At 40.9% G+C, this 27,575-nt stretch overlaps 1 protein-coding gene and 1 long non-coding RNA gene across 2 annotated transcripts in view; both read right to left on the bottom strand.

Annotated features, from left to right (window-relative positions):
• Positions 1-20,222, bottom strand: part of AFG1L (AFG1 like ATPase) — a 61,138-nt gene extending 40,916 nt beyond the window's left edge. The window contains exons 1-6 of the mRNA XM_080998827.1: positions 20,014-20,222; positions 18,214-18,437; positions 12,273-12,324; positions 11,396-11,497; positions 9,636-9,766; positions 864-963 (exon numbers count right to left, since the gene is read on the bottom strand). Of these exons, the coding sequence (XP_080854953.1) occupies positions 864-963; positions 9,636-9,766; positions 11,396-11,497; positions 12,273-12,324; positions 18,214-18,437; positions 20,014-20,125 (721 nt within the window). The 5' untranslated portion in view covers positions 20,126-20,222. The remainder of the gene's footprint in view (positions 1-863; positions 964-9,635; positions 9,767-11,395; positions 11,498-12,272; positions 12,325-18,213; positions 18,438-20,013) is intronic.
• A 2,874-nt stretch (positions 20,223-23,096) lies between these two features.
• On the bottom strand, positions 23,097-27,390 carry LOC308473383. Its single transcript, XR_013984066.1, has 2 exons — positions 27,225-27,390; positions 23,097-23,557 (listed from the first exon to the last, which is right to left on the bottom strand). It is a non-coding gene; the product is annotated as an uncharacterized lncRNA (long non-coding RNA).
• Between the last annotated feature and the right edge of the window lie 185 nt (positions 27,391-27,575).

Below are 27,575 nucleotides of genomic sequence, written 5' to 3'. Positions count from 1 at the left end.
GTCATTTTCTTAGTTTGTTATTCCAATTATTTATTACATTTCTTGCTACAGGTACACCTGATTGTTTTAGAGTAGGTCTCATTAATCTTGGGCCTTATGTCAGAGAATAGATCACTATCATTTGTCTATTTTATCATGCATTTATTATTACATTGTATGTTTATCCTTGTCTTTCTTCACAGAGCTCAGGACAATGTACATTGTTCTCCCCCACTCACCACCCTGTGAGGCAGGTTAGGCAGAGAAAAAAATGACTGGTCCATGGCCATTCTGAGCTTCATGGCTTACATGGAGATTTGAACCCATTGTCCTTGGATCTAGTCTGACGCTCTGAATACTACATCACATTTATGTAAGCATCCATTTTTCTCAGCTCATTCTCCCTGATGATCAGCAATATTACCAATCCTATAAATAATTACCCGGGGGCAGTCATAAATGTATAGTGCTGATCACCCTTTCTCCAAACCATTTTCTTCCTTCCACTTTCCATCTTCTAGCCTGAAAGGACCATTGGCTTTTCAGTGCTACAACAATTGTTCCATGAACTGAAGACACTTCCATTCACATAAGAAGAGTTTTGTTCACAGAAGTTCATGACTGCAACTCTCCTGCTCAGAGTTCCTACCCCCTATACACCATGCAGTTTCCTTAGCATGACTATATTCCTCACTTCCATATATTTGAACAGAAGCCAAGGAAGTGTGCCATTTAGGGCACAGCATAGAACCTTAAAAAATTACAATAGAAACAACACAAGAGATTAATCTTAATTAGAAAATGAATACATGTAATGCTACCTTATAAAGGCATCTATTCCTTTCCAGTGAAAACGCCAATAGCAACATTTTGTTTGGTTTTACCTTCTGGTGGCCTGTTGGATGTTGCTACCACAACAACACCATTTTGGAACAGGTTTTCAAAGAGCTGCTTGAGAATCATGGCATCAGCAATGTCTGTGACCTGCGGAAGACAACACCGCCATCATGAGAGGCTGATTTTGACTTGCTCCATTAACTGATCTGCAACTGGTTTTTGTAGTCACAAAAGAGGCTTGTTGGTTAAATGACAGAAGATTCTAATTACCACTTGCAGCAGAAAAGGAGGGAATAATTAATAAGCAGTGAATGTGCAACAATATGTCGGTTCTTTATTACAGAGCCCCATCATTTTTTAACAAACTGCTGGAACAATTCTGTGTTAACTTCCATTCTAAAACTACAGGTGGGAAACACAGAAAAATAGATCCAAACATTTAAGAGGCCTCATTAATTTGGACCAACACACACACACAACCCTCAGAAGATCAAGGAAGAAAATACACACCAGCTGCTTTACACTTCTATTACCTTTCCAGCAAAGGATCACAAAGGTGACTTTAAATGGTCATGGAACTTTTGGAAAAAAGGACAAGTAGCCAAGTATACATAATCAGCTGCTGTTGAAAATAGAATGATATGACATAGATACTATTGTGCAATTGTTGCACAAAACAATTCAACAGATGGCCCATCACAAAAAATAAGCAATTTCATTGTTCTTTTTAAGTGCCTTCTATTACTGTCCATGAATAATCAAAAAGGCACTGCAGTCAGTTCCAGCACAGTCAGCCTCTTCTAACCTTCACAGACACAAATCACTCTCTCCCTTCATAGACACACACATACACACTCACTAACTCGTCGTCTCAATAAAAATGAGGGCAGCAATTAATAATGAAAAGAAACTTTTGTCTGAACGTTTTCACTTTCTTGCTTATTGTTCATCAAATTATTACAGTTGGGCTCAAAAGACTAACTTTATTATATGCTGAATTTAAATTAAACACATAAACTTATCACAGAGAAAGGGAACAAATGTAGAAGCAGGTATGAGAAAGGCCAGCTGAAAATGGTATAAGGCAGAGCTGAGTTTTTGAACAAAGTAGCTGTAATACATCTGAAATCAGAGCAAACAGCTCAGCTGCCTTTGCCCATAGTACCCTTCTATGCTTCTTTAAAAGGCACTTGTGACACATTAAGAGCTAGTTTTGGAAGAGGCTCTGTCTGAACCAATTGACTCACGGCTGCAGGACTGGGCGGTGGGGGGGGGGGGCCTGGATGCTGCAATACTTGAATGGGGTGGCTGCACATGCAAACAATCAATCCTGACATGTGAGAAATTAGGATCTTTGGGGCTAGGAATAAAGAAAGAAAAAGAGAACTAAACAGGTTTTTAAACAACAACAACAAAAACCAGCTTCATGGACCATTGAAATATGCAGAAGGCAACACAAAGGAAAAGAGGAAGAAATACACACCTTTCTTCTAGTTTGGAAATTGAAGTGGAAGGCGTCATGCAACAGGACAATCTAGGTTTACAACAGGGAGACTTTGACAAGGCATAACACTCTGGCACATTAAGCTGCAAAATATTTATGACCAGAGGAAATGCAAAGAGGCCTTCTCAGTTGGTGTTTTGATGTTTCAGAATTTGAATCTATTTGCCTACCAAAATACATTAATTTTTTTAAAAGCTACATAATTAAAAAAGCAAGAGTCATTCTGTGTACTTGGGTGCCAATTTATGTCCTTTTGATCCTGTGTAGCTTTGGAAGAGAAGACAAAAGTGAAAGCATTCTCAAAGCCCAGGTTCTTTCTGTGCCCAGCATTCATTATAAATGGGAACAAAAGAAAAGGATACAAATTACCAATAAGAGGGATCTGCTAATGGAGAGAATGGAGAAATTTCATTAGCATTTAAGAGAAAAGATTTTTATGACCTAGAGTTGCTTTCTTTTCTCTTAAGTTGAAAAAAAAAATCATAATGTATGTGTGTAAGTGCTTGAAGCTCAGTTATCCTCTGATTGGTACAGTTTCTTATAATGAATGAAGAACATAAGCATGTATAAGCAGTAATTAGTGTTAGCTCAAAAATAAGAGCTTAAGTTTTTTTATTACATGTTTTCAACAGCTTTTCCGGACTATAAGCATTGCATAAAGCATATTCATTTTTACCAAACACATGAGATATTGATAACATCACAGAGTGCTTCTCAATTTTTTTGTCTTCCATACAGTTAGCATTCTATCCCCCCGCACCCTTACCATTAATGACTTCAGACTACTCTGTTTCTGAGGAGCCTTTTCATTTCTGGTTGGGATTTATGAGGATGACATAAGACTAAGGGAGAAGACAGATGCAATATAAAAAGAGCATTCACTGGATGCAGGATGAGAAATAGTATTTATTTTAGCAGCACATCCCAATATGCACTAATGCAACAGAATCTGGGCAATGACAATCAACCTACATACTATAGCAATAACAGCAACTAACTTCTGTATTTTATAGTTACTGTGTGTGCTTAATTTCAATTGGAACAAAATCTGTAACTGCTTTAATCAATCCTGTGATTTGAAGTGAAAGCCAACGTGGCTCTTCCATCTCTTGAATACTGTTGATGTAGTAAATGCAGTGGACCCTCGGGTTCCATTACCTTCGGGTAACATAATTTTCGGTTTGCGAACGCGGCAAACCTAGAAGTGTATACTTCTGGGTTTCGCCACGCGCACATGTGCAGAAGGGCTCTATTGCGCCATGCGCAGAAGCGGCACCTCTTCTTACAAAATTTTCGGGGTTTGCACGGACCCCCGGAAAGGGATTACATTTGTATCCGGAGGGTCCACTGTACAGCAGAATGTATTTCAAGACCCGGGGTTAGCTCAAATAGTTACTGTAATGGGTTTAGGGGTTGCTCGTACGTAAGTTGCCGCCACTCCTGGCTAGGTTACCTGGTTAACCCTTTCTGACTGAACAGCCTCCAGCATCGTGACTGTCTCAGTCGCTGGCAGGATCCGTCAGTGGGCGTTTCTTAAACTTCTTCCAGCACAAAAGTTCCTTGACGCCAAGTCTCCTCCTACTCTCCCTGCGCGGAAGTCTTCTGCGCAGGGAGGGTGTGGGCAATGGAGTACCCGTACTCTCTCCACTGGTCTCCGGCGAGGAGTCTTGGAGCCTCCTCTCCGATTCCCCCATCTGCCCCCCTTCTCTACTGGTGTTACGCTGATTTCCTTCCCCAGCAGACGGGCTCCCTCTCTCCCTACTGGGACCCTCTCCGCCATCCCTTTGGAGCCTTCCCTCCGCTTCCAGCTCCGATGGCAGTTCCCTGACAGTTACATATTTACAAACAGTATCAAATTTTATAAATAATAACTGAATACAATAATTTAGAATTTAGACATATTGTTTCATATGAGGAGGTTACTGTAATTACCTTGACACTCTCTTTTTGTTTCATGTCTACAAATATGACATCTTGAAAAGTTGACCAATCAATTAATCAAGCACTTTTTAATGCTTCTGATTACATTTGACCAATCAATTGAACAGCATCCCACTCCTTCAAAGCAGAGAACACAAGTCCATCAAGTCACAACAAGTAGTAGAAAAGGGTATGAACACACAGGCCAGGAATGCAATACAAGCCAGAAAGCCATGTGTCTTAGTACATGCCCAAGAAACACACAGTTGAAAAGAACACACTGGATGAGAATTCAACAATGTCGTACTTGAAGTAGACCCACTGAAAGCCACGGACTTAAGAATCTTCAGGAAGACTTTGTTGGGTATCAGCCACAGTCCTAAAAATGGTCACCCAGTTACTAGTGAGCAGCACTGGCGGAGGAAGAGGAGTGTGGGGGAAGCGCACCGCCCCGGCAGTGTGATCCCAATAGGGTGTCATCGCGGCTGCCTCCTCTGCCCGTGACAGGCACAACGCCTCTGCTGGCGGCACACCACGCCACACCCCCAGGATGCGCCATGCCCCTGCGGGCGGTGCACCCCGACCCTGGGACGTGCACCAGCCCTGCCCCCACCTGCTCTCTGCCCCCCCGGTGCCAGAGCATGAAGCTCCACCACTGGTAAGCAGTAAGTCCATTCTGAAATGAATGCCACAGAAGCTCGCCTGAGGTGAAAGACCAGAACCAGCTAGAAATCACAGCACCTTATGCAGTGACTGTTATGGTGGCAGTCATTGAAAAATAGTACACGCCTCAGGACTACACATCTGACACAAACCCAGGCACAGGGCTAGCCCAACCATGAGGCAAAGTGAGTGGCCACCTCAGGTAGCAGGATCCACAGGGACAGCAGATCCGGCCTCCAAGGAATGCATCGCCTACTCCTGCCAATGCAGCAGCAGCAACAACTGTGGTGAGCTCCTAGAAGGTTGGATCTGCCTTATCCTTAGCATTCGCCTCCATGCCACTTCAGCTGTGGCCCCTTGGCAAATAGGAGGCGCTGATGGTCTCCTACCACCCTTGTTCCTGATGTAGATCTTCACTCACCCCGCCTTCCTTGCAGGGGAGTGCCATTTTGTGGCTTGCCTCAGGTGATATACCTCACATCCATCCATTCTAACCATCCTCTGTTTGCACTACTGCTTCACTCTATAAGCCCAGTTTAGTCTCCAACCCAAGCATGTGTCCCTGGCCTGATATCCGTACATATAACAACTGTGGCTGCTGGAGAGCAAAATCAGTGCCTCCCAAACCAGTACGACATGAGGGTTGCTATTGATGTGATGTTGTCCCATTGAACAAGTGGAGATGCAGTACCCAGCTGTCATTATTTCAGTGTCAAGGCTGTCACTTGGAGGAATTAAAGAAAAAGGAATATCTCAATCTAAAGTTATTGCCCAGGGCACAACAATATTAGAAACATTTTATAGAAGCATTAGCTTCTAACTTTTTTTTCAAATCCTTTCTATCAGTTACTTATAGAAAGCAACTTTATAGGTGCTTTTCTTCAAACAGCTTTAGCAGCAGAGAAAGTGAATGCTAGAAGACATTTGGGTCCAACAGCCCATGCTGAGATTCAACTCCCTGATGCTGGGTAACTCTGGTGAAATCATTTTCTCATATTTCAAGTATCAATTGGCAAATGGAAATCATCGTGACCACAGAGCTCTTTTGAGAGGGAAGTGGTATCTTATCAGATAATGTATCTTGGTTGCCATTTCATTTTTTCTTTTTCAGAAGTACACAGTGGATAATATCTTGCTTCTAAAATTACCTTCACAAGGGTATTCTTTCCATGCTCCCTTTTTCCAGTGGAGAAAGCTATTGTTGTAGCATATGAAATTCAAAGCTACCATCATCATCCACATGTCTAGTGCCCAACTATCTAACCCATTAAAATTGTATCTCACTGTACTTCATCTTGATGGCAGCCCATTAATACACATACTCTATGATCATTCAGCTAATGGCTCTGGAGCCAACACTTACCTCACTCACCCGTTTAACAGTATCCAAGGCCTTAAAGTCAAGGTATATTATATACACTACATCTCCATAGTCTGCTATGCCAGTTTCCTATCAAAGGAGGAAATTAGGCTAGACTGGTATAATTTGTCTTTGGCTGATTCATGCCATTTATCATATTCCCTATTCTCCACTGGTCATTTACAAATGATCTGCAGCTCAGTTGCTGGATATAACAGGGACACAATGGGACTACAAGTATTTTAATGATGAACTCCTCAACAGATTTATCACCTGTCAGGAAACAAACACACTTGATTGCCTTGTGCCACCTTGATTACTATTAACCCAGCTGTGAATTTTCACATGCCAAAGAGAAAAAATACTGGGATATTGCAAAAGGGAAGTGGCAAGATTCCACACAACAATGTGGACAGCTCTGATTCTGGGCTTCTTGAACTATAAAACTGGAATAAATTTGGATTACAACTTTGTAGATGTACTTTTGTCTAAAGGAAACTCCGGATAATCTTGTTTCAAGTATTATAGCATGAAGAAGTCTCTGAAGGCACTGTTTGTAGGACAAAACTCTGCTGAATGAAGCAACTGACTATTGCAGTGGAATAAAATGCCCTATTGAATGCAGGAGTGGAGAAAGCAGCTCAGTTCAGAATTGCATCCACAGCTTCATTTCTTTGTTTTGTCCTGTGACAAAGAGAGTAATCTACATTATTAAGTGATTGTGCTGGCCAGAAACAGCATCCACACTGACTATGCTATTCAGGGCATCCAGAGGATCAGTACACTGATCAGTGCAGATTTCAGCTCATTCCCAAGGTAGCGCAAGATGAAACTTTACAAGGTCAAAAACAGGATTCTCAACCCTGTGTGGGCTTCATAATGCAAAAGGGCTATGCAGGCCCTGACTGTCGATCTGGCAAATGCCATACTGGCTGGTGCACTCAAGGCCCTCTGTACCTGTCTGCTGGGTGCAGAGGAAGGATGGCTGGATCACCCACCCCTGCTTTCAAACTCCTTTGCCCGCCCCCTGCTTCTTGTGGGTGACAGGGTTAGATGGTGACTGAGGCAGCCAAAGCTCCTGCTGTAGCAACTTGTGGAGAAGCAGCTTTAGATGCAAGTCAAAGATGAACCGGGCATAGCTGTGCCTAGTGGCAGCTGGAGGCAGATGGCTCTGGGGACAAAGCAGAATGGGAGGCTTTCCCCAAGCTGGCTCTGAACAGGGAGAGAGTAAGAATTGGAGGATGGGGGCTCAAGGTCACCTGCCACCCCTTATGGACATCAGAGGAATGTGAATGGATTTCTCCTCTTCCTCTCTTTGGTTAGTGGCATGTCACCCAGATAGCTGGAAGAGGGAGGGAGGGATTTGCACCTTGGCTGGCTTATGGTTTCAACTGCAGAGAAGCAAGTAGGCAGAAGGTAAGGGGCTGGGAGGGGAGAATGACTGGCTGAGAATGGAAACAAGGTACAGTGGTAGCTCGGGTTACATACGCTTCAGGTTACATATGCTTCAGGTTACAGACTCTGCTAACCCAGAAATAGTGATTCAGGTTAAGAACTTTGCTTCAGGATGAGAACAGAAATCGTGCTCCGGCAGCGCAGCGGCAGCAGGAGGCCCCATTAGCTAAAGTGGTGCTTCAGGTTAAGAACAGTTTCAGGTTAAGAACGGACCTCCGGAACGAATTAAGTACATAACCAGAGGTACCACTGTATTGCTGAAATTCTATAAGCCAAAGTAGCCCATATAAAAATGAGTCAGGAAGGAAGAAGAGCTGTAGGGGAGGAAAGCCACTCAGGCCTGCAAGGGTAGATGCCCCAACCTAAAGGGTAGATTATGTGGTTCCAACCCACGCAGGACCTGAAGGGGGACCAGACTGTGGATATTTAAGCAGCGTTAGAAACTCCCATTGTTCCATGCACATTTCGCAACAGGAAATTTCATTAGCGTGAGCAGTTTCTGAGCTCTGGGCGCAGTACTGCACCTAAGATTTCAGATTAAAACTGCAGAGTGGAAGGAAAGGAGGACCTTTTACTGCCTCCCCACTTCCAGCTACTCTCCTAAGACTGCAGAAGAGACCCTCTTAAGAATATTAGGAGGGTGGGAAGGGAAGGACTAGACCATGTGAAAAATTAACATAATATTTTAGCTGCAGTTCATTTATTTTCAGCTTTGTAGTCTTCTTGTAAAGAAAAGCGTGCCTAGACATTCTGTTGTTGTGCCCATAACCTAGGTTTAAGATGCCATTTAGCTCCTAGCTAAGTCAAGAAGCTATCCCAGTAACTGTCCAGGACAGCAGAATCCATTAAGTGCTCCCTGGTGGAGAAGACAGCAAGCAGGACACAGTTTTCTGCACCAGACAATGGGAGCTCTGGGTCAGAGCTCTGCAACAGTTAAATACGGTATTTTTTTAAAATTAAACACATATTTACATTTAAACAAGTGTATGACATAAAGCACATAATCTGGCAGAGCCAACAGAATTGAACCTAGGCTGGTGTACTGTCTGTCACGGGTGCTGGGGTGCATTTTTAAGGAAGAATTGGTGTGTGGGAAGGTTTAACAAAGGCTCTACAAAATGCACTTGCCACTACTGTATGCAACCACCTTAGTCCCTCTTCCCCAGTCACTACCAGGTACTGGTATTTCAAAGGAAATAAGGTTAGGAATTACACTTTACCAGCCAGCCTTAGGTAAACCTTTGTAAATGTCAATTAAAGATACTGTAACCTTATTAAAGCAAATACAAGTCTTAAGGAAACAGTTAACAACTGACTTACAGTGTTTACCTTATTTTACACTTATAGTTTATAATAAATAAATAATATCTTGTAACTTTTACTTATAAAAGTGTGGCTGGCTAAAGTATCACAGCCACTGTGTTACAGTTAAAGGTGCTGATAAACAGTATAATACAGATATATCATATTTGATGGGAGCAGTTAGAAGGTGAATCAGCTGTGGTAAAAAAAAAAGCTAGTTCTCCACATGCTAAAGAAAAAGTGAATTCACTGCAACTTGCCTTCTACATGCACATAATGGACAAAGAGGACGAGTCTATCACCTATACATCTACTTAAAGCTGTGGCTTTAGGCCATGTGAACATCTACAGTACAATTTTAGATCTAGAACAGGGCAGCCCACAGCTACAGGTTCTGGTAGAAGTTGGAAGGGGAAAATGTTCTACAGTACGCTTCCAATAGCACATGATATATAAAGCCAGCAAAATATCTTAGTGGAACAACCAGGATACCATGCAATTAGGCTAGTTCGTATCAGCAAAGTCTTCAAATGGCTAAGCTGAAAAATGTTTTGCCAGTTTAAACTTATTTCCCAGAAAGGAAATTAATGTACTTCTGGTCTAATGTATTATTACCTGAAATTCATCAAAGCATAAGAGACAAGCCTCCTCACTTATTTCAGCAGCTACTGGGGCTATTGGGTCATATGATTTAGCCATTAATCCAGGTTTCCGTTTTGGCAGGTTCTGTTTAAGGCGATGTATTCCTGAAGAGAAGACAGTGCACAGACAATAAGCAAAAACTAATAAGAGATGGTCTAAGTAAGCCTAAATATAGCATCATGCTTATCCATTAGTAAAACCAGCGATATGACAATTAAGTCAAAAGTGAATTTAAAAATACATTTTAAAAGTTGTCTAGTCAACTTTTTGGAGGTTTATTTTATTTTTATTCAGTATTGCTTTTTTCTAGACCCTGGATGAGAATTTGAATTACCAAATCACAAAAAGAAAAAGAGCACTTCTGTGTGGAAGTTATACCATTGAGGGGAGTGAGGTAACCACAAAGTACTGGAAAACAGTAATAAAATAAAGCTTCATAGGTTTACAAAATGGTGTGGGCTTGGAGGCAGGAATGTAGCCTTGATTGTTGAAAACTACATCTCAGGAAATGGTTTCAGTTAGCTGAGTCAGTCACAGAAATATGAAAGTCTGTGCAACTATAGTGAGTTGGCTCACATGTAATATTAAGGCAAACCACAGCTTAGTGTGAATAGGTAAGTGAATAGAGAAAGTGTAAGTAAACAGAGAAGCGGGAAAGGATATAAAGAAACTGTGAAGAAACCTCACATAAAGTCCGGGAACATTAAGGACTAAACATTAGTAGGATGGGAGGTAGAAGAGGTCTGCGTGCCAAAGTACAATGAACCCATATTTCATGTTTTGACTCAAAATAACTAAATACTTCAACTACAGGTCCTGAAGAAGGTGCACTGTGGAGAAATCAAACTTCTTATCCCACTTAACATGCCACCTATTACACAAAGCATTACTAAACTTGCAGACAACAAATTACTAGAGAGATGAACTATCATCTTATTATGGTTGTGGGAACACCTCCTCAAGCACAGACCTAGGGACAGAATGATTTATCTATCTATTGATACTTTTAACATTTCTGTGGGACAACGAGCACTGGAATAATAATATCTGTAGAATGTAGGACATCACAGCAATGTGTAATCAGCAACGAGGTATTTTAGTCTACCTTATATATGAATAGGAAGATGTCCGTGGTTGGTTGCAGAAGGAAATCACTCACTCTAATTTTATGGCCTTTTCCTATATTCCTAATTTGATGTCCAAACATCTCAAATCCATAACGTTTACTTGAGTGAGAAACAGAAACTATGTATCTGTTTCTCACTCTTCCTCCTCCCCCCCTTTTTTTTACTAAAACAGTTTTTACTCATTTTCATGTATATTTCTATCACTGAATATGAATGTAACAGGAATGCAGAAGACAGGATCTGCTTTTTAGTTAAAACCAGAAGTCTGTAATCATGCAAATAAATATGATGTAACACAACTGGTCTACTGCCTGCTGATGTCACAGAAAAAGTGAAGTCTACATACGCAAGTCTTGCAGTAATTTTCCCACAGCAATCTCTAAGGAAAAGGAGTATTTTGGGATAACTTTATTCAAAGTGAAAGATCAGAGGTCCCCCAGAAACAACCTATAAAAATCCCTTCTCTATTTTCAGATAATAGCTCTCCCTTTTGTCACAGCAAAAGGATTCAGGAGGAGGATGACAAGACATTAAGAGGCAGACAGTGTTATGAACATGGGACATATCCATACCATACTGTACTGCATCAAAGAGATTTAAACTTACTTTTGTGCACATCTAACATGAAGCCATGAAAATGGACTCTCTTTTTTCTTTCTACTTCTATATGAGAATAAAATATGTCCATCACCATTGTCTTTCCTGTGCCTTCAAATAAAAACACACATACCCAACAGGTTGTTAATTTAAAACACTATGTACTGATTACAGTAATGACTGTTCATTAGCATCGAGCTAATGAAATCATAATCGTGATCTGAACAGTACAAAATCATTATCTTTGGGAAACAAGACTTCAGCTTATGTGGATGGAATTGCTTGTATTATCAGAATCTGAACTAAATATAATATCAGAACCAGCAACTGTAATTATTGCTTCCATTTGAAATACTTTCAGCAGCACACATTATGAATAAATGTGATGCCTCTCTTCTTATTTTCAATTTTTATGTATCAACTACAAATGCAGCCTTGTTTAATCAGACCAAGGGTCCATCTACCAAGCATCCTGTTTCCAATCATGGCCAGACAGATGCTTCTGGGAAGCCCACATAAGCAGGGCATCAGGTCAGCTGGCTGACTACATTGTATGCAACCCAGTACCAAGCCTTCAGAGGTACACTGCAACTGAATCTGGAAGTTGTTTGAACCAATAGCTAAACCTTAAATTTAATGCATTGCAAAAGGAACCAAATTAATATGGGTTTAACTGTTTCTTCTTCGATGTTTGCCAATAGATATATCTGTCTTGCACTTAAGGATAAAGAAATACACATTTTAGCAGCTCAAGGCAAAAATACTTTGATCTATTTAGTCCCATTACCATCAACAGAATTAACATTTTCCAATGACTAGGTATTATTTGAAAACATATGCAAATATTATACGGGAAAACATTCGGATATACTTCTGATAAACTTACCAACATCTCCATAGACATAAAGGCCTTTTGGGGGTTTATGTCTTGTAAACAACTGAAAATAAAGAAAATTATTCATTATACTTTATTTTGCTCTGATAAAAGTTAAATAATGAAACAGACACAATGTACAACACATATTTATCAGGTACTCTGTCATTTGCAGTAAGTTGAGTCTGGCTTAGTTTTGACTTACAATGAAAATATATGAAAAAACAAACTTTGATAGCAGATGGTGTCCTATCAATTAAGAGCAAGCACAATGCAATGAATTGACTGTTGGGTTTGGGCAGAGTCCAGATTAAATAGATGACTTTGGGCATCATCATCCAGTAAGCCCAATATACCTCTTCTCAGGCATGCTGCAAGGATTTTAGGGGAAAGGATATATAAGGTTGGATGATAACATATACACCTAATAATATCCCGGAAAATAATGTTTGGGCTTGTTTGTTTTTAAAATGTTAAAGTTCCCATTATGTTCAACTGGGAAAGGAATTAACCCTTTAAATTAAAACAGTTATTTCAATAAACATGTGAACCTTACTTCCTAACTCACCCAACTTGCATTTCTGAGGACTTCCTGTACCCAGATCTTTACAGCTTTGTCTTACAGTTTGTGTCAATGTTACTTGGGAAATGTTAGATGTATACTAATTTTCTGTCCAAGACAAGTCTTCAGAAAAAGGACTTCAACTAATCTGAATTTATTTTTAGTTTTATGACGCTGGTATTTTCTTATGGTTGCTTAGATCTGTACCTGGGAGTACAATTGTCATACAATTAGCCTTTCTGAAGTAATAGTGGTGAGGATGGTGATCTAAAAATTCCCCTCAAAACAGAAACCTCATAAATGGTCACCAGTGTCTAGCACTATTGTGTCTGCAACTCAAAATGTTGCAGATGTTTCTGATTATCAAAATATTTTATTGGCTAGTTGACTCATAGCGATCAAACTGCACTTTAGCTTTAGTCCCTGCAGCTAGTATTTTATTAAACACATACCAATAACCACATTTCAAAGCATTTATAAATAAAAATTGCAAACTAGTATATATCTGCAGCAACAAGAACCACTTCAACACACACAACAACAAAACTCCACAAAATAAAACTATGGCAAATGTCCATAGCCTGTTAGCCTGTAAAAAAAAAATGCTATTAGAAAAATGCAGATGTTTTAAATGTAAATTTATACTTGTCTATCTTTTCCGCTAACGTGTGTGTGTGTGTGTGTGTGTGTGTAGAAATCAAATACACAATTACATCAGTGTGGCTATTTGCAACCATGAGAATTACATGGGTTATCTGTTTTTTTAAAAACAATAATGGATACAGGGTTTTGATCACATAGGAGATATCAGTGCATAGAAGCAGGCATCTGCATGTGAATTGCACTTCTTCATCTGACCCCATATGTGCCAAATGGATGTATATGTATGAAATAAGGTGAGGGATATAGCAACCACTAAATTGATCAAGGTTCCATCTATATTTCCTAAGATGGAGAGATTCAGTAATGGTGATATTTCTGGCCAGCATTATATGCAATTCCCATTTTTATGGCTTTGGAAGAAGCAACCAAATTTTGGAACAGGATGGCAGGATGTTTTAAATGCATCAACTATACGTATATAGTCTATCTAATGTAACATTATATACCCTGGTATTCTTAGAAGTACTAATAGTGGTCAGTCAGGCAGATCTATTCAAAAATTAAAGATAAATAAGCTAGCATCCAAAGAGTTATCTAACTGGTTTATTGTGCCCAGTGAGGCTTTAAAATAACATTTCTTGAACAGAATTTGCATGGAAAACAACTTTTGAAACTGGGGAGTTTGCTGTACAAAGAAAACGTATAGAACCATTAGTAAAAGCCTTTGATCTCACCTCAAGTAGCTCTTTGGATCTCTATCACTTATATAAAAACAATCAAGCATTCTGAAATATTTGTCTTTAGATTTTCAACCCACTACATCATTTGCTAAGCAACTGGAGAGAATTATTTTTACATATGCATGTTATTCTAAAGAGAAAAAACTGGTAGTGAGACAGGTCTCATCAGTTTATGTGATTGCATAGATATTCACCATCATATTTCACAAATGTACTAATTTAGTTATTGCTTTTACAATGTTTTTAATGTAACACTTGAGCTGAAACAAATTAAAGTTCAAATTTTTTGATCTCACATGGAGCTGAGCAATTTCTAGACTGTGTTTCAAATAAAAACTGCATTACAGATAAGTATTTTCCTCATCAGTTTGTCAAGTTTCTTTGCCTTTTAAAAATCAGTATATTCAGCAAGCCACACAAGCTAACTATTACAACTAAACCACTTGAAGATTTAATTTAGAGCCAAATTAAACTGTGCCCCAAAATGTTAATTCGGTGGACATTTGCAACAAGGTTTCAGATGTTCTGAAACTGTTTCAGTAATAGTTAGCTGCAACTACTGTAGTAAATTGTGCTGCGAAAATAGAAGAAGACAAAATTAGGGTTGTTTTTCTAGCCTGTCTGTTTTTTAAGGACTTGTTTTCAAAATGCTTGCTTACTATTATTCAATATACTTAATTATTCAAAATTACTTAATATTCAAACACTGAACAAGGAAAGAACAAAGAAATAAGGAAACAGAAATGGTGATCTGCATTAGAATAGTTAAGAACAGAGTAGAAAATTGTGGAGATTACATTTTACATTGTTAACACTCCAAATCCAACAGCTCCTCTTTTTTTTTGCAAGAAGAGTATTTATAAGCGATCTGGAATTAAAGTTGAGCAGTGAGGTGGACTAGTTTATAGGTGACACAAAGTTATTCAAGATGGCAAACTTGTAAGCAGCGCCAACAAAAAAAGTACTCTAAAAAAGTCTCCAAGCCAGAAGACTGAACAACAGTGATACACACTGCAGAGAGTGGATGGAGGAGAAAGAAAATCTTAATTGCATGCATGCTGAGAGGGGAGTCAATACTTGTGCTAAGCAGAAATCTTAGGGTAACAGAACAACATGTGCTGAAAATATCAGTTCAGTATTAAGAGGTAATCCTCATAGCATCGCTCATGACTGAAGCTGTGGGGAAAGGTTGTATGTAACTGTGGAGGGGATGTTTCATCTAATGGCCAATTCCTAACATAAGGGTTTTTTTGAGGGGAGAATTATATCTTGCATTACAACAGTTTTTCTTAAAAAAATAAAGAAGTAAATACAAAGTAATAGTGTTAGACTGTTGCTTTAGCTAGTTACTTTTTCTTTTTAAAAGTTCTATATTGCTTAACTACATATATTGCTTAACTACAATGGTCTCTATAGGGTGGACAAGAAACACAACACAGAAAAGGTATAAAATCAGACTGCTGAAATAAAATGTCTGCTAGAATAAAAGAGTATTGAGTAGGTGCCAGAAGCTCAACTGGGAGGTGGCCTGTCCTGACCTCAACTGAAAGAGAGTTCCACAAAATTGGGTCCACAATACTGAATACATGGCTTCTGGTAGATACGAGCCGTGCATCTGAGCCACGGGGACGGCTGACAGGGACTTCCCTCAAGTCCTCCGTGATTAAGCAGGGATATGAGTGATTAGGTGGTCCTTGCGGCAGCCTGGAACCAAGTTGTTAAGGGCCTAGTAAATTAATACAAGAACATTCAAGTTGGCCTGGTAGCATATGGGCAACCAGGGTGACACTTTTTAAACACCACTGTTGGTGGTGGTCTATATGGACCATTGGTCTAGGAGTGCAAGGTTGCTCATTACAACCTTAGACTCAACTGCCTACCACTATGTTCTACCCAACTCATCTCATCCACTTTGTCCAGTATCCCTACATATTTCCTACCCTTTTCATATTCACTCTTCCAAGGGTCTTCTTAGTTAATTCCCAATACATGACAATACAAGGGACTACTGACATTTTCCTCTCTGTAGCCTAGTGCTGAAAGTCTAGCAGCAATGATCCAAAGATTTAGGCAGAACTATCAAAGGCTATGTTTAAGGAAGCTTTTAATGTTTGATGGACTACTATATTTTAACATTTTGTTGGAAGCCGCCCAGAGTGGCTGGGGAAACCCAACCAAATGGGTGGGGTATAAATAATATATGATGATGATGGGATCAAGTATAGTGCAATAAAATAATCAAATTTTATCATTCATTTCTGTTTACAACTCTGACAATTGTGTTCTGGCAAAAAGTTCTTTGTGGGACCAAGGTATTGCCTTCCGACAGCAATAATGAGCAATTCTAATGGTGAATCTGTTCACTGGGAAGTGGAGGAAATGACTTTCATCATGATTTTGGAAGCACATAGGCAGATGTACTGAAGTTCATGGAACAGTGGCAGCTATATTATATTGCACCTCATGCTAATCTTACTTTATTGCAGGAGAAACAGAGCTCAGAAACCTGAATAAAGCTTGTAGGCCAAACATTGTTTCTGAGAACTGAGATTAAGTTTGGAATAGAGAAAGCCCTGCCACACACTTGAGAATTGTGGGCATTTAAACAATATGTGTTTAACTGTGAACAAAACTTTACAAGGCATGTACATGGGTGGGGCCTCCCCCTTCAATATGAATAGGTAGGGATTTCACAACTAATCCATAACCAAGTCAGAACAACTTCATCAGTTATTAAGTGACATATTGGACCAGAGGTGGCTAACATGGTGATGGGCTCCAACTCCATCTTCCCGGATCACCGGTCATGATGGCAAAGACTGATGGGAGCTGTAGTCCAACAACATCTGGAAGGTACCATGGTGGCTACCCCTACAGATCTGATCATAATTACAATACTGGTTTCAACTCAAGAAACATACTGTTGATCTGCCCTCTCCATCAGCTCTTGCCACTAGTACTTTGTTGTTGTTTAGTCGTTTAGTTGTGTCCGACTCTTCGTGACCCCATGGACCAGAGCACGCCAGGCACCCCTGTCTTCCACTGCCTCCCGCAGTTTGGTCAGACTCATGTTTGTAGCTTCGAGAACACTGTCCAACCATCTCGTCCTCTGTCGTCCCCTTCTCCTTGTGCCCTCCATCTTTCCCAACATCAGGGTCTTTTCATTTCCAGGGAGTCTTCTCTTCTCATGAGGTGGCCAAAGTATTGGAGCCTCAGCTTCACGGATCTGTCCTTCCAGTGAGCACTCAGGGCTGATTTCCTTAAGAATGGATACGTTTGATCTTCTTGCAGTCCATGGGACTCTCAAGAGTCTCCTCCAGCACCATAATTCAAAAGCATCAATTCTTCGGCGATCAGCCTGGACTTATAGATTAGGTAAAGTCAACCAACTGCACTTTTGCATGATTAAAACCAAAGCAGGTTGCCATTGTGGCAGCCTGCACAATCAAGTGGACATGGGATAGTTCACCATCAACAAAGAAAATGGGATTCACAAAGCATGGAAAAAAATGAGTAGGGGAATACAGGTAAGGTTTTGCAAAATATCAGTGATCAGAGGAATTCAGATATAGAGCACATAGAGCTCCCACATAAGAAAGGCCTTCCATGATGGTTTTAGGCTTCATTTTTCCATTGAACTTGCAGAGCTCCGCAGCTAACAAAATCAAAGGGGAAATACTGTCATACCTGGGCTCCATATGTGCACCATAGGATTTTGGATCAGAACCCTTTTCAACAAGTATGTAAACTGGTATTCTAAATTTGCTAAAAATCATTTTGTGGAAAAATCAACTTTTAACAAGTTTCTCATCTAGACAAAGAATGTAGTGCAATAGTCATTACTATTTTTGTAACTGTGAGATGAGGCCCGAAGTCCCAGCTCTGCCTCACAGGGTGGTCCTAGGTGTCTTTTCTTAGCCCGTTTCTCATGTGTAAATAAGAAATATTAAATGTTACCGTCTACACAATTGTTGCAATCAGAAGTAAGGAAAAAAACCTAAGTTGAACATTAAAGACTCTACAGTAATGCCTAGTGACAGAATCTCACCTTTGATAAGATGTGCTTTGGACTGATACTATAGCCTTTAAGGCTTTCATGTAGCTTCTGCAGGCATTGTACAACTTTTCGTTGTTGCTCATCGTTCCTCAGCTCCTCGGCTTTGATCAGAAACTCATAATGTTCTAAAGGTCCATTGCAAATTAACAAGGCTTTGGAATTAGCATCTGCTCGAGTGCCACTGGCAGCTTTCTCAGCTGCCTGAACTGTGTAAGCTGTAAAAAAGAAAAGTGGGGGAGGTAAATAATGAATTATTTTATTGTCAATGGAAAAGCTTGAAGATTCAGAGACATTCTTATCTGTTCAAATATACACATAGCCATATCAGACTCTTATTTATTTACTGTGCCTTTTAGTCTAGGATGTGCCTATTAGGCTCCTCATGCTGCAGTCCTACACACACTTTCTTTGGAGTATGTCTTATACAGACGCTTCAGGTTACAGCCTCCGCTAACCCAGAAATAGTACCTCGGGTTAAGAACTTTGCTTCAGGATGAGAACAGAAATCACATGGCCCCATTAGCTAAAGTGGTACCTCAGATTAAGAACAGCTTCAGGTTAAGAATGGACCTCCAAAACGAAATAAGTTCTTAACCCGAGGTACCACTTTATATATACAGAATGTGTAGGATATGATAGGATGTTTTGTTATCTGGTGTTGGGACGGAAGTAGGATAATGAGATGCACTTACACAGCCTGCTGAAATTTCCTCTTCACCACAAATATAAAAAAGTGTAGGAGCCCTGTCCTTGTTGGAACTGGCCAGCATAGACAAAAGTCAAATCTGTAATTATCCATTCTTCTTGCTCTGCCTTTTGTTTCATTGCTCAAGTCTGAAATTTTTATTAGTTCACATATAGTATTCTATGACAATTAGCCTAGGGCCAATTAGCCTAGGGCTAAAAGGAGATGAAGTCCAAAACAGTTGGAAAACAGGAGATTGAGGAAGGCCAACATAAGCTTTAATGGACTTCAGTGCATTTCACTGGATGCATAAAATGTTTTAAGTTTACATTACACAGTAAATTCACTATGCTTGAATAAAACACATTCTGGACTGAAAGCTTGTGTGCAGCATCTAGTAGATTTTAGGCACATCATTTATGGAAATATTTCTAAACCACCATAAGATAAAATATCAGGGCAGTGAACAAGAAAACATAAAACACCATTAAAAAAAATTAAAATGACTGGTTCATCCATTTAAACAGCTGCAAAGGCTTGGCAGAATAAAAATATAGTATAATAATAATCAGAGTTTTTTTGTGACAGTACTCACTAGTACAAAGTACCAGCACCTCATTTTTTAAAAACAAAAAAAACCCACTAATCGTAATGATAAAACAGTGTGTACAATGTCGCAGGGAAGCACTGACATTTTGAATTCTTCAAACTTAAGAAAAAGGCAACAGAAAATCCCTTCATGGTGGACAAATATTCTGAAACATCACAGTCAAAAACACTTCTTATCTGAGTATCCTTAAATGCCACAGAGAATAAAAGCCACTGTTCCAAAAGGCCCCATATTTAAGGTAGTGTGGTTTGTGTAAAGTTGGAGGTAAAGGGAAGCCCGCAGAACATCTCCAATACATTTGCTCCTGAGGAAGTCGAGGGAGGAGAAGGAGCGCACCGAAGGGGCTCCTGGCCAGAGGCGCCTGGGGCTTTGGCCCAGTCACGACCCGGCGGTGAAGCAGAGGAGCAGCCGCCGTTTGACAGGCGTAACTCTGGGCAGTGGGAGCTCAGCCCTCCGCGGCGAGGACCGCGCCGTCCCAGATCTAAGCGGCACTAACCTTTCCGCGGGGCGCCGGCTTCAGCCCACCCGGTTAGCAGGAGAGCAGCGTGTCGAGCGGCAGCCCTTAGAAAGCAGCGCCCAGTAACCAAGGGCGACACGGGCGCCGCCATCTTGCCGAGGCCCCCCGCCTACCCGTTTCCTTATGAAGGAAAACTTTATTGAGAAGAAACGGACGCAGACAACCACGAGTCAGGCCGGTTCCAGTCACCTTCACCTTGGGGCGGCGTTCCCGACACAGACTACACGCTCCAGAATGCAACGCGCCGCTCCCCTCGCGCCGATGGAAAGCAGCCGGATACAACGGCATGCCGGGAAATGTTGTTTTAAATCCCCTCAGATGCCGACCCAGAACTGGGAGATCGCTGGGGTGAATAAACGTGCACCACCGGGACTGCAGGCTGAGGAGACAACGTGTATTATTTAGCTACACGTCGTGCATGCCCTTATGATCCCGTGTAAAAGACTGTACCTTGCACTAGTCTCGCTGCAATAGCTTAATAATTGACACCAGGCAACTCAAAACCCCTTTAGATGGGAAGTTACTCAAGATGACGTGCTTCCCGATCCTGTGCGTTTACTCTTTCATCACATAAGCAAAACAAGTTCATCTTTTATGCTGAGGCAGGAAAAGAAGTTATGCTGCAGGAAAAACAATCAAGAGGAGGCTGACCATAAAGCAGGCCTTGCCCTAGATAGCGAACAGTTTCCCTATCTTACACCAATTGACATAAAGTTGTCTAACGTATAAACAGCATTAATACCTCTTTTTTTAAAAAAGTAATTCTTACATCACTACCTGCCATATTATTGGACTTAATGCCAATAAATGCATTGGAATGACAACACTGCTATCATACTTTCCTTATTTGATTTGGGTGTACCCCTCACACCGCTACAAGAGCTAACCAGTGCCTTAGATCTCAGCAAATGCTTGCTGCGTCGCACAGCCACACCACACATTTAAGGCACTCTTATACCACTTCTCATGGCTTCTCCCCTCCTGGCAAAGAATCCTGGAGACTTTGGTTTTTTAAAGGTGCTACAACTTGTTAGCAGACCTCTTACAGAGCTACAATTTTCAGCACTCTTAACAAACTACAGTTCCCAGGATTCTTTGTGGAAATTTTTTGTATGTGGTTAGGGTGTGGATGTGAACTTAGAAATATAGTTGTAACTACACCAACAAAAGGAACTGATGAACAGTTGAGGAAAGAGATGCTCAGTCATAACATTGCTACTTACATTGATCAACCTGTGAAACACTTAATCGTTTCAGCTCCCCTCCCCCTTCTTTTGATGCAGTGTGGGAAGAGCTTGCAGTTGAGAATGTACTAACACAGATCCATCAGTTAGAGCTAGATTAGCAGCTCTATCCTCTACAACTGCCCTGCTGTTCCATGAATCTTCCCATTCTGGAGACATGGCACTGTTGACCACCATTCCAGTGCATAATAGGATGCTTGCATACTCACTAGTGTGCATTATGTCATGGTGGAATGTTGAGCCACTGTGTCAGGAACAGAAGTTGGGAGCTGGTTGGCAATGAATTACATGGCAAACTCTTTACTCAAGAAAACACAGTTGACTCAGAGGGCCATGCCTAGTGATCACAGCAACTCGTCCATGTAGATCTTGCCCCTTTGAAGCAGTTGTGGGGCCTGAAGGTCCCCACCTTCCCACACTTCCTTAAGTCTCCTCTTTCCCCAGGGTCCTTCCAAAGCAATCTGAGACTCTCTGCTCTGCCCTCTTCATACCTCTTTTGGTTCTGGGAGATCAGGAGGGAAGGGAGCTAATCGCAGCAGGAATGAGAGACACGCTGGCTTCCTCACCAGCCTGACTCATTTCTGTCATTTGGCCTCTCCTCCTCTCCAGCCTCCTCTTCTGTCTCTAATTTTGGACTGTTCTCTGCCAGAGTCTTCCTGCTCCCTAAACCCTCTTCAGCTTCCAACACCTCTTGCTCCTGTTCTTCTTCCTCTTTCCCCCCCTGACCACTCATTGTCATCCCAACGCCAGTCCCCTGGCTTTGAACCATCTTCCCTTGGGGTTCCCCTGCTGGTGCCTCCAGCTACTCCTCTGCATCCAGCCAGTCCATGACAGACACTCACTCAGTTAAGAGAAAACTACAAAGAAGTTTGTGGCATTATAAAAAAATAACAGATTGACTGTAGCATAATCTTTCATGGGGTAGTATCCAATTCATCAGATGTAAGAAGCCAACCAAGTGCCTATGGGAAGCCTGAAAGAAGGATCTGAGTACATCAGCACACTTGGATGGCTTTAAAAGAGGATTATACAAACACATGGAGGTACAGGCTATTGGTGGCTACTGGCCATGATGGCTGTGTTCCACCTCCACTTTCAGAGACAGAATGTGTGCTGATGCACCCTGGTGATTCCCAGCAACTTGCCATCATGGCTAGTAGCCACCAATAGTGTTTACCTCCATGCATTTGTATAATCTTAATGTAAAGTCATCCAAGTTGGTGGCCATCATTGCCTCTTGTGGGAGCAAATTCCATAGCTTAATGATGCGCTGTGCGAAGAAGTACTTTATTTTGTCAGACTGAACACATTAAAAAATAAATATCTTCTTTTAAAGCAGCAGGATTGTGCCCTGTCAGACACACAAAGTGTTAAAAATGTTGTGCTTTGTATTTGTAATTTAATAATGATACCAAATCACTTCTTTATGAATTTTTAGAATCAATTTTCCTTTTCGCTGTCCTTTTAGGAGCTTTTATGGGTTCAGCTCGCTCTATATTGTTAAATGCATCAGCACCTGGGCTCATTTAACAAAGAATTCCAATGCACATCGCTATGAATTGAACAGCAGACATCTCAAAAAGGCACTGCAATTGTTAGAAGCAATATTTTTAGAAACTCGAACAAGGAAATAAACAACTTCAGTAAAAGTGATTTAAATAACAAATAACTTCTCTTATAAACAGCTTAGCTCCTTGAGAACAATGAATAAACAAGGAGACAAGAGTCTTTCTCTCCTCCCCCCCTTTGCATTATTAACTCTCATCACGATATGAATGGGTGAAATGTCAGGAATAATTGGAGAAAATCACAGCGTACTCTTTGGCAAAAACATCTGATTTATTTAAATTGTCACTACTCATTCTTAATAAATCCTCTCTTTAACCTTTTGATCTGCAATCCAGCAGGCTAAAAACTGTACATTTGTGTGCGATGAACATCTTCCGTCTTCTCACACAGTATCAACAAAACTGCATATTGTATGTTGAACGAAGAGCAAACACTGCATCCTGTACTTTCTTTCTCAGGGGTTGAAACGACCCTGGGGCATGGCTCCAATCACAGAATCTGGGAATTCACACGAAACAAGTTTGTGCTAAATATAGCTCTGAAGATTCTTTCAGTAAAGAGCATGTTGAATATATGAGTGCCGTCTTGTCTGCATTTCCTTTAATTTACAGTCTCGGTAGTGCAGGTACCTCTTTTCAGTTGCAAACAACAGGGTTTTAATTGTGCATCTGTGAGACTGATATAAACATGCCCAATCCAGGTGTCTGATCCTAGCACCATGCAAAAAAGAAAAAGAAATAAAGGGAAATATTGTTAAGGGAACAATCAGATTTCAAACACGGGTCAAATTTGTTCTTGATGGCATGGTATGAAGCGTACAGCTGGGCCAGTGAATAACTGGAGGACATATATGTTTAAGTATTGCTACTTATTTTCCTCTGTGTTTCTGAACATGAGAACCAAGAGCTATGGGCCATGTGATCCTGTCAAACAAACTAGTCCTCTATTTCCAAGTATTTCCTAGCCTGTTACTAGATGCTGAACAAAAGGCTGTTTGCTGAATGTCCAATAAAGGCCTATCAGTCTAGCCTTTACCTGAAAATATAACTGCAACCATCCCTAGCTATCTACAGAGTGGAGGGTAGAAGATACGTATCTGGTTGACTTTATATATTATTGGCTGCCTCCAGACTGTCACTGTTTTGCTGGTGGAATACAGTTGCATACCAGTAATTAGGTTGTGCAATTAAAGTGGATTTGGCATTTTTACACAACAAATCCACTCTTCCTCCCCCCACCCCAGAGGCAGAGCATCTGCCTTGCACAAAGGAAATCCCAGGTTCGATCCTCTTAGCACGTTTCTTCCTTGCGTCCTGAGTTCGAGTGTCTTCAAAGCCCATGACACCTTTGGAAAAGGCTGTTCTCCAACTGGAGCGTTCACAGGCCAGTGTTTCCCAGTTGTCAGTGTTTATACTACATTTTTAAAGATTTGCCTTAAGACAGTCTTTAAACCTCTTTTGTTGACCACCAGCATTTCGCTTTCCATTTTTAAGTTTGGAATAGAGTAGTTGCTTTGGAAGACGATCATCAGGCATCTGCACAACATGACCAGTCCAACGAAGTTGATGTTGAAGAATCATTGCTTCAACACTGGTAATCTTTGGTTCTTCCAGTACACTGATATTAGTTCGCCTGTCTTCCCAAGTGATGTGTAAAATTTTTCGGAGACACCGTTGATGGAATCTTTCGAGGAGTTTGAGATAGCGTTTATAAGTGGTCCATGTTTCACAGGCATATAGTAAGGTTGGTAGTATAATAGCTTTGTAAACAAGCATTTTGGTTTCCCTGCGAATGTCCTCAAACACTCTGCACTTCAATCGGGAGAAAGCTGCACTCGCAGAGCTCAGGCGATGCTAGATTTTGGCATCAGTGTTGGCCCTTGTGGAAAGAAACTGCCTAGGTAGGAGAAGTGATCGACATTTTTCAATGTTACACCATTGAGTTGGATTTGTGGCACTGCACAATTTGTTTTTATAGGCTCCCTATGTCAGTCATGCTCCTCCCAGTGGGCCACATAAATTAATGCTGCACCACAGACTAAAAAAAAAAAAGAACCATCCTGCCAAATGCTTCTTCTGCAATGAAGTTTTTCACTGCCTTGATATTTGAGCTTCAGGGTTTAGCTGGTTAGTCCTATAATCCACAATGAACAAACAAGGAAGATATATAACAGACAGGAAAAAATAAGCATGCCCATGTAATATGCATTAGTCCATAGAAATATTCACCTTAAGCAAAGCAAAGTATTTGCTAGGTTTCCATATTAACCTTTAATACCTCTAATCAAAGAGACAGGTAAAAATATACATCTCCTTACAAGATGTGCCAGTCCATACAAGTAAGGCATACATTCTCATACAAGTAAAAGACACAGCAGTCCATTCAGTTGTTGCCCTGCTTTGCCCATAGGAGCCAACTTCTAAGGGCCAAAGTCCCTTCAGCCCCTCCTAAAATATTTGAGGGGACCAGGCCCCTCCAAAGTTGATGGGCACTGTCATTCAAAGGGCATGCATGCACCACATCATGTGATTGCCTGCTCTCCCTATTTTATTCAAGTTGACACACTTGGGGTGGCCGAAAGGAGTTTCTCAGGCACATAGAGGCCTGGAGAGCTGGATCTGAGGCTCCTTATCCCTAGTATCAAGATTTATTTTTTTTATAATGGAGTATCATTGAAGCCATTGTTTTTGTATGAACCTATCTTGTTTTTCCTTACTTCTATTTAGCAATTTCAAGCATAATTTTGTATTCAAAGTGTGTACTTGAGAACTTAGGGTTCAGGAAAGTGTCTTTTTAGTTTCCTAAGTAAGTATTGCATAATTGAGTGACGTGTTTCTGAATCAGTGTTTCTCAAAATTCTGATGAAAGATTTTCAAGTAAATGTTCCTTCCTCAAAAGCTGCAATATGTGTTTAAACTCTTCGAGAGGAGTGTGACTGAGCTGTTTTCTCGTAAAGCCGTGATCAAGGGCCGTTTTGCACAACAAGTTTTAATACAGCACAATCAACATAAGTTTTTCCAGTGATTTTGGCGGAATGAATTGATCTTACAAATATGCCATGGGTGATATCCAATGTTGTTCAAGAAAACATACCCTTCCTCTTTTCTCTCTGAGGCTCCTCATGCCCCCAGATCTGCTCTGGATGGTTCCCCAACCCTTAGAAGCTTTGGGGCGCATGGTGAGCTGCAGGAGGAGGGGGAGTAGAGTAAAGGGGAATCTTGTCACACAAGCAGAAGTTCATTCCACTGGCAGATGGGCATTGGATTTCATCCTGTGTTTATAACTCAAAATACTATCTCTTACTATAAAAAGCTCTAACCATAGGAGTGGTGATGTGCAGCATGGTTACACGCTGGCTGAACCATTCACAAGATGTGACAGATGAATGGCCTAATTCTCTGTAGGTTTACTCCAATGTAGTCCCACTGAGTTCCAAGGAAGAGTGCACAGTACTCCAGCAGTCCCAGAGCTTATTCACACCACTGTATGGATCTGCTGGTTTCTTGTTCAGAGCCAGCCCATACATAGCTGCTCTTTCAGATATTTTTTCTCATTGCTCTAAGGTTCCTGATACTAGTACTGATAAGATGACAGTCAGAGGACTGTGTGGCTGCATATGGTTGACATTTACCTACACATTAGCTTTGTAATACAGAATGATATCTCATATTGACAACCCTCATATCTTCTGGTATTAAACATTGTACTCATTCATTAATAATATTAATTGATTAAATTAATAATTGAACGGTTGTTAATAATCTGTGGAATGCTCTGTCACAAGAGACTAGGGCCCTGCGGGACCTGACATCTTTCCACAGGGTCTGCAAGACAGAGCTGTTCCACCAGGCCTTTGGTCAGGGCGCAGACTGACCCCCTCCTCTGGCAATCTGCACAGAATTTTGCTTAATGGTTGCCATCAATTTGATTTTAATTAATTTTATAATGAATGTTTTTAGAATGTTGGATTATTTTGATTGTTGTTAGCCGCCCTGAGCCCAGCTTCGGCTGGGGAGGGCGGGATATAAATAAAAATTTATTATTATTATTATTAATCATTGTGACTTATGGGTGTTAATTAGGTAATGTAAGCAGCACAGAGATAAGGTTAAATGCTAAAAGATATGGGTGTCACTATTATGAGTTTATTCTTTGTTACTCATTTAACAGGAATGCTTTTAATGGAAAGTGCTGGTCATGGGTATTTTGCTGCCTGAAGCCAAGGACAAATTAGCACCTTCCCAGCTAATACAGAAGGCAACCAGACTGATAGTTTAATATTGGTAACAGGAGCGCACACTACTCCAAAACTGAGGGTACCAGGCTAGCCTTGGGGGTGCAGAATAGGCCGCATGACACATCCAACTCTGTGCCTACTCCTTTGCCTTGTCGCCAGCATCGGTCGTCTGAGGTCTCTGCCTCACTTTGCCTCATGACAGGGCTGACCCCCATCACAAAGCATGTGCTGTGAAACTGTCCTGCTCTTTTCAGAGACAGATCTAGCACCAAGCATGTACTTTCTTATCTCTGTCGTGTCTGGAAGGGCAGGTGCTGGAAGGGGAATGCAGGCTTCCTGTCCTGCAGAGTGAAAGACATCTAAACCATCCACCCCCCCCCCCGGAATCAATGGGCGTGCCTCACTCTGCAGACAATCGCCGCTTTTACTCTCTGCAGCATTTTCAAACACAACCAGGCAGGCTCCTCTTAAAAGCACAGCTACACCGGTTG

The sequence above is a fragment of the Podarcis pityusensis genome (genome assembly GCF_964106645.2).
Source record: "Podarcis pityusensis genome assembly, chromosome: 3".
Classification (NCBI taxonomy): domain Eukaryota; kingdom Metazoa; phylum Chordata; class Lepidosauria; order Squamata; family Lacertidae; genus Podarcis; species Podarcis pityusensis.
Note: the sequence above shows the minus strand (reverse complement) of the source record. Positions and strands in the feature narration are given on the sequence as shown.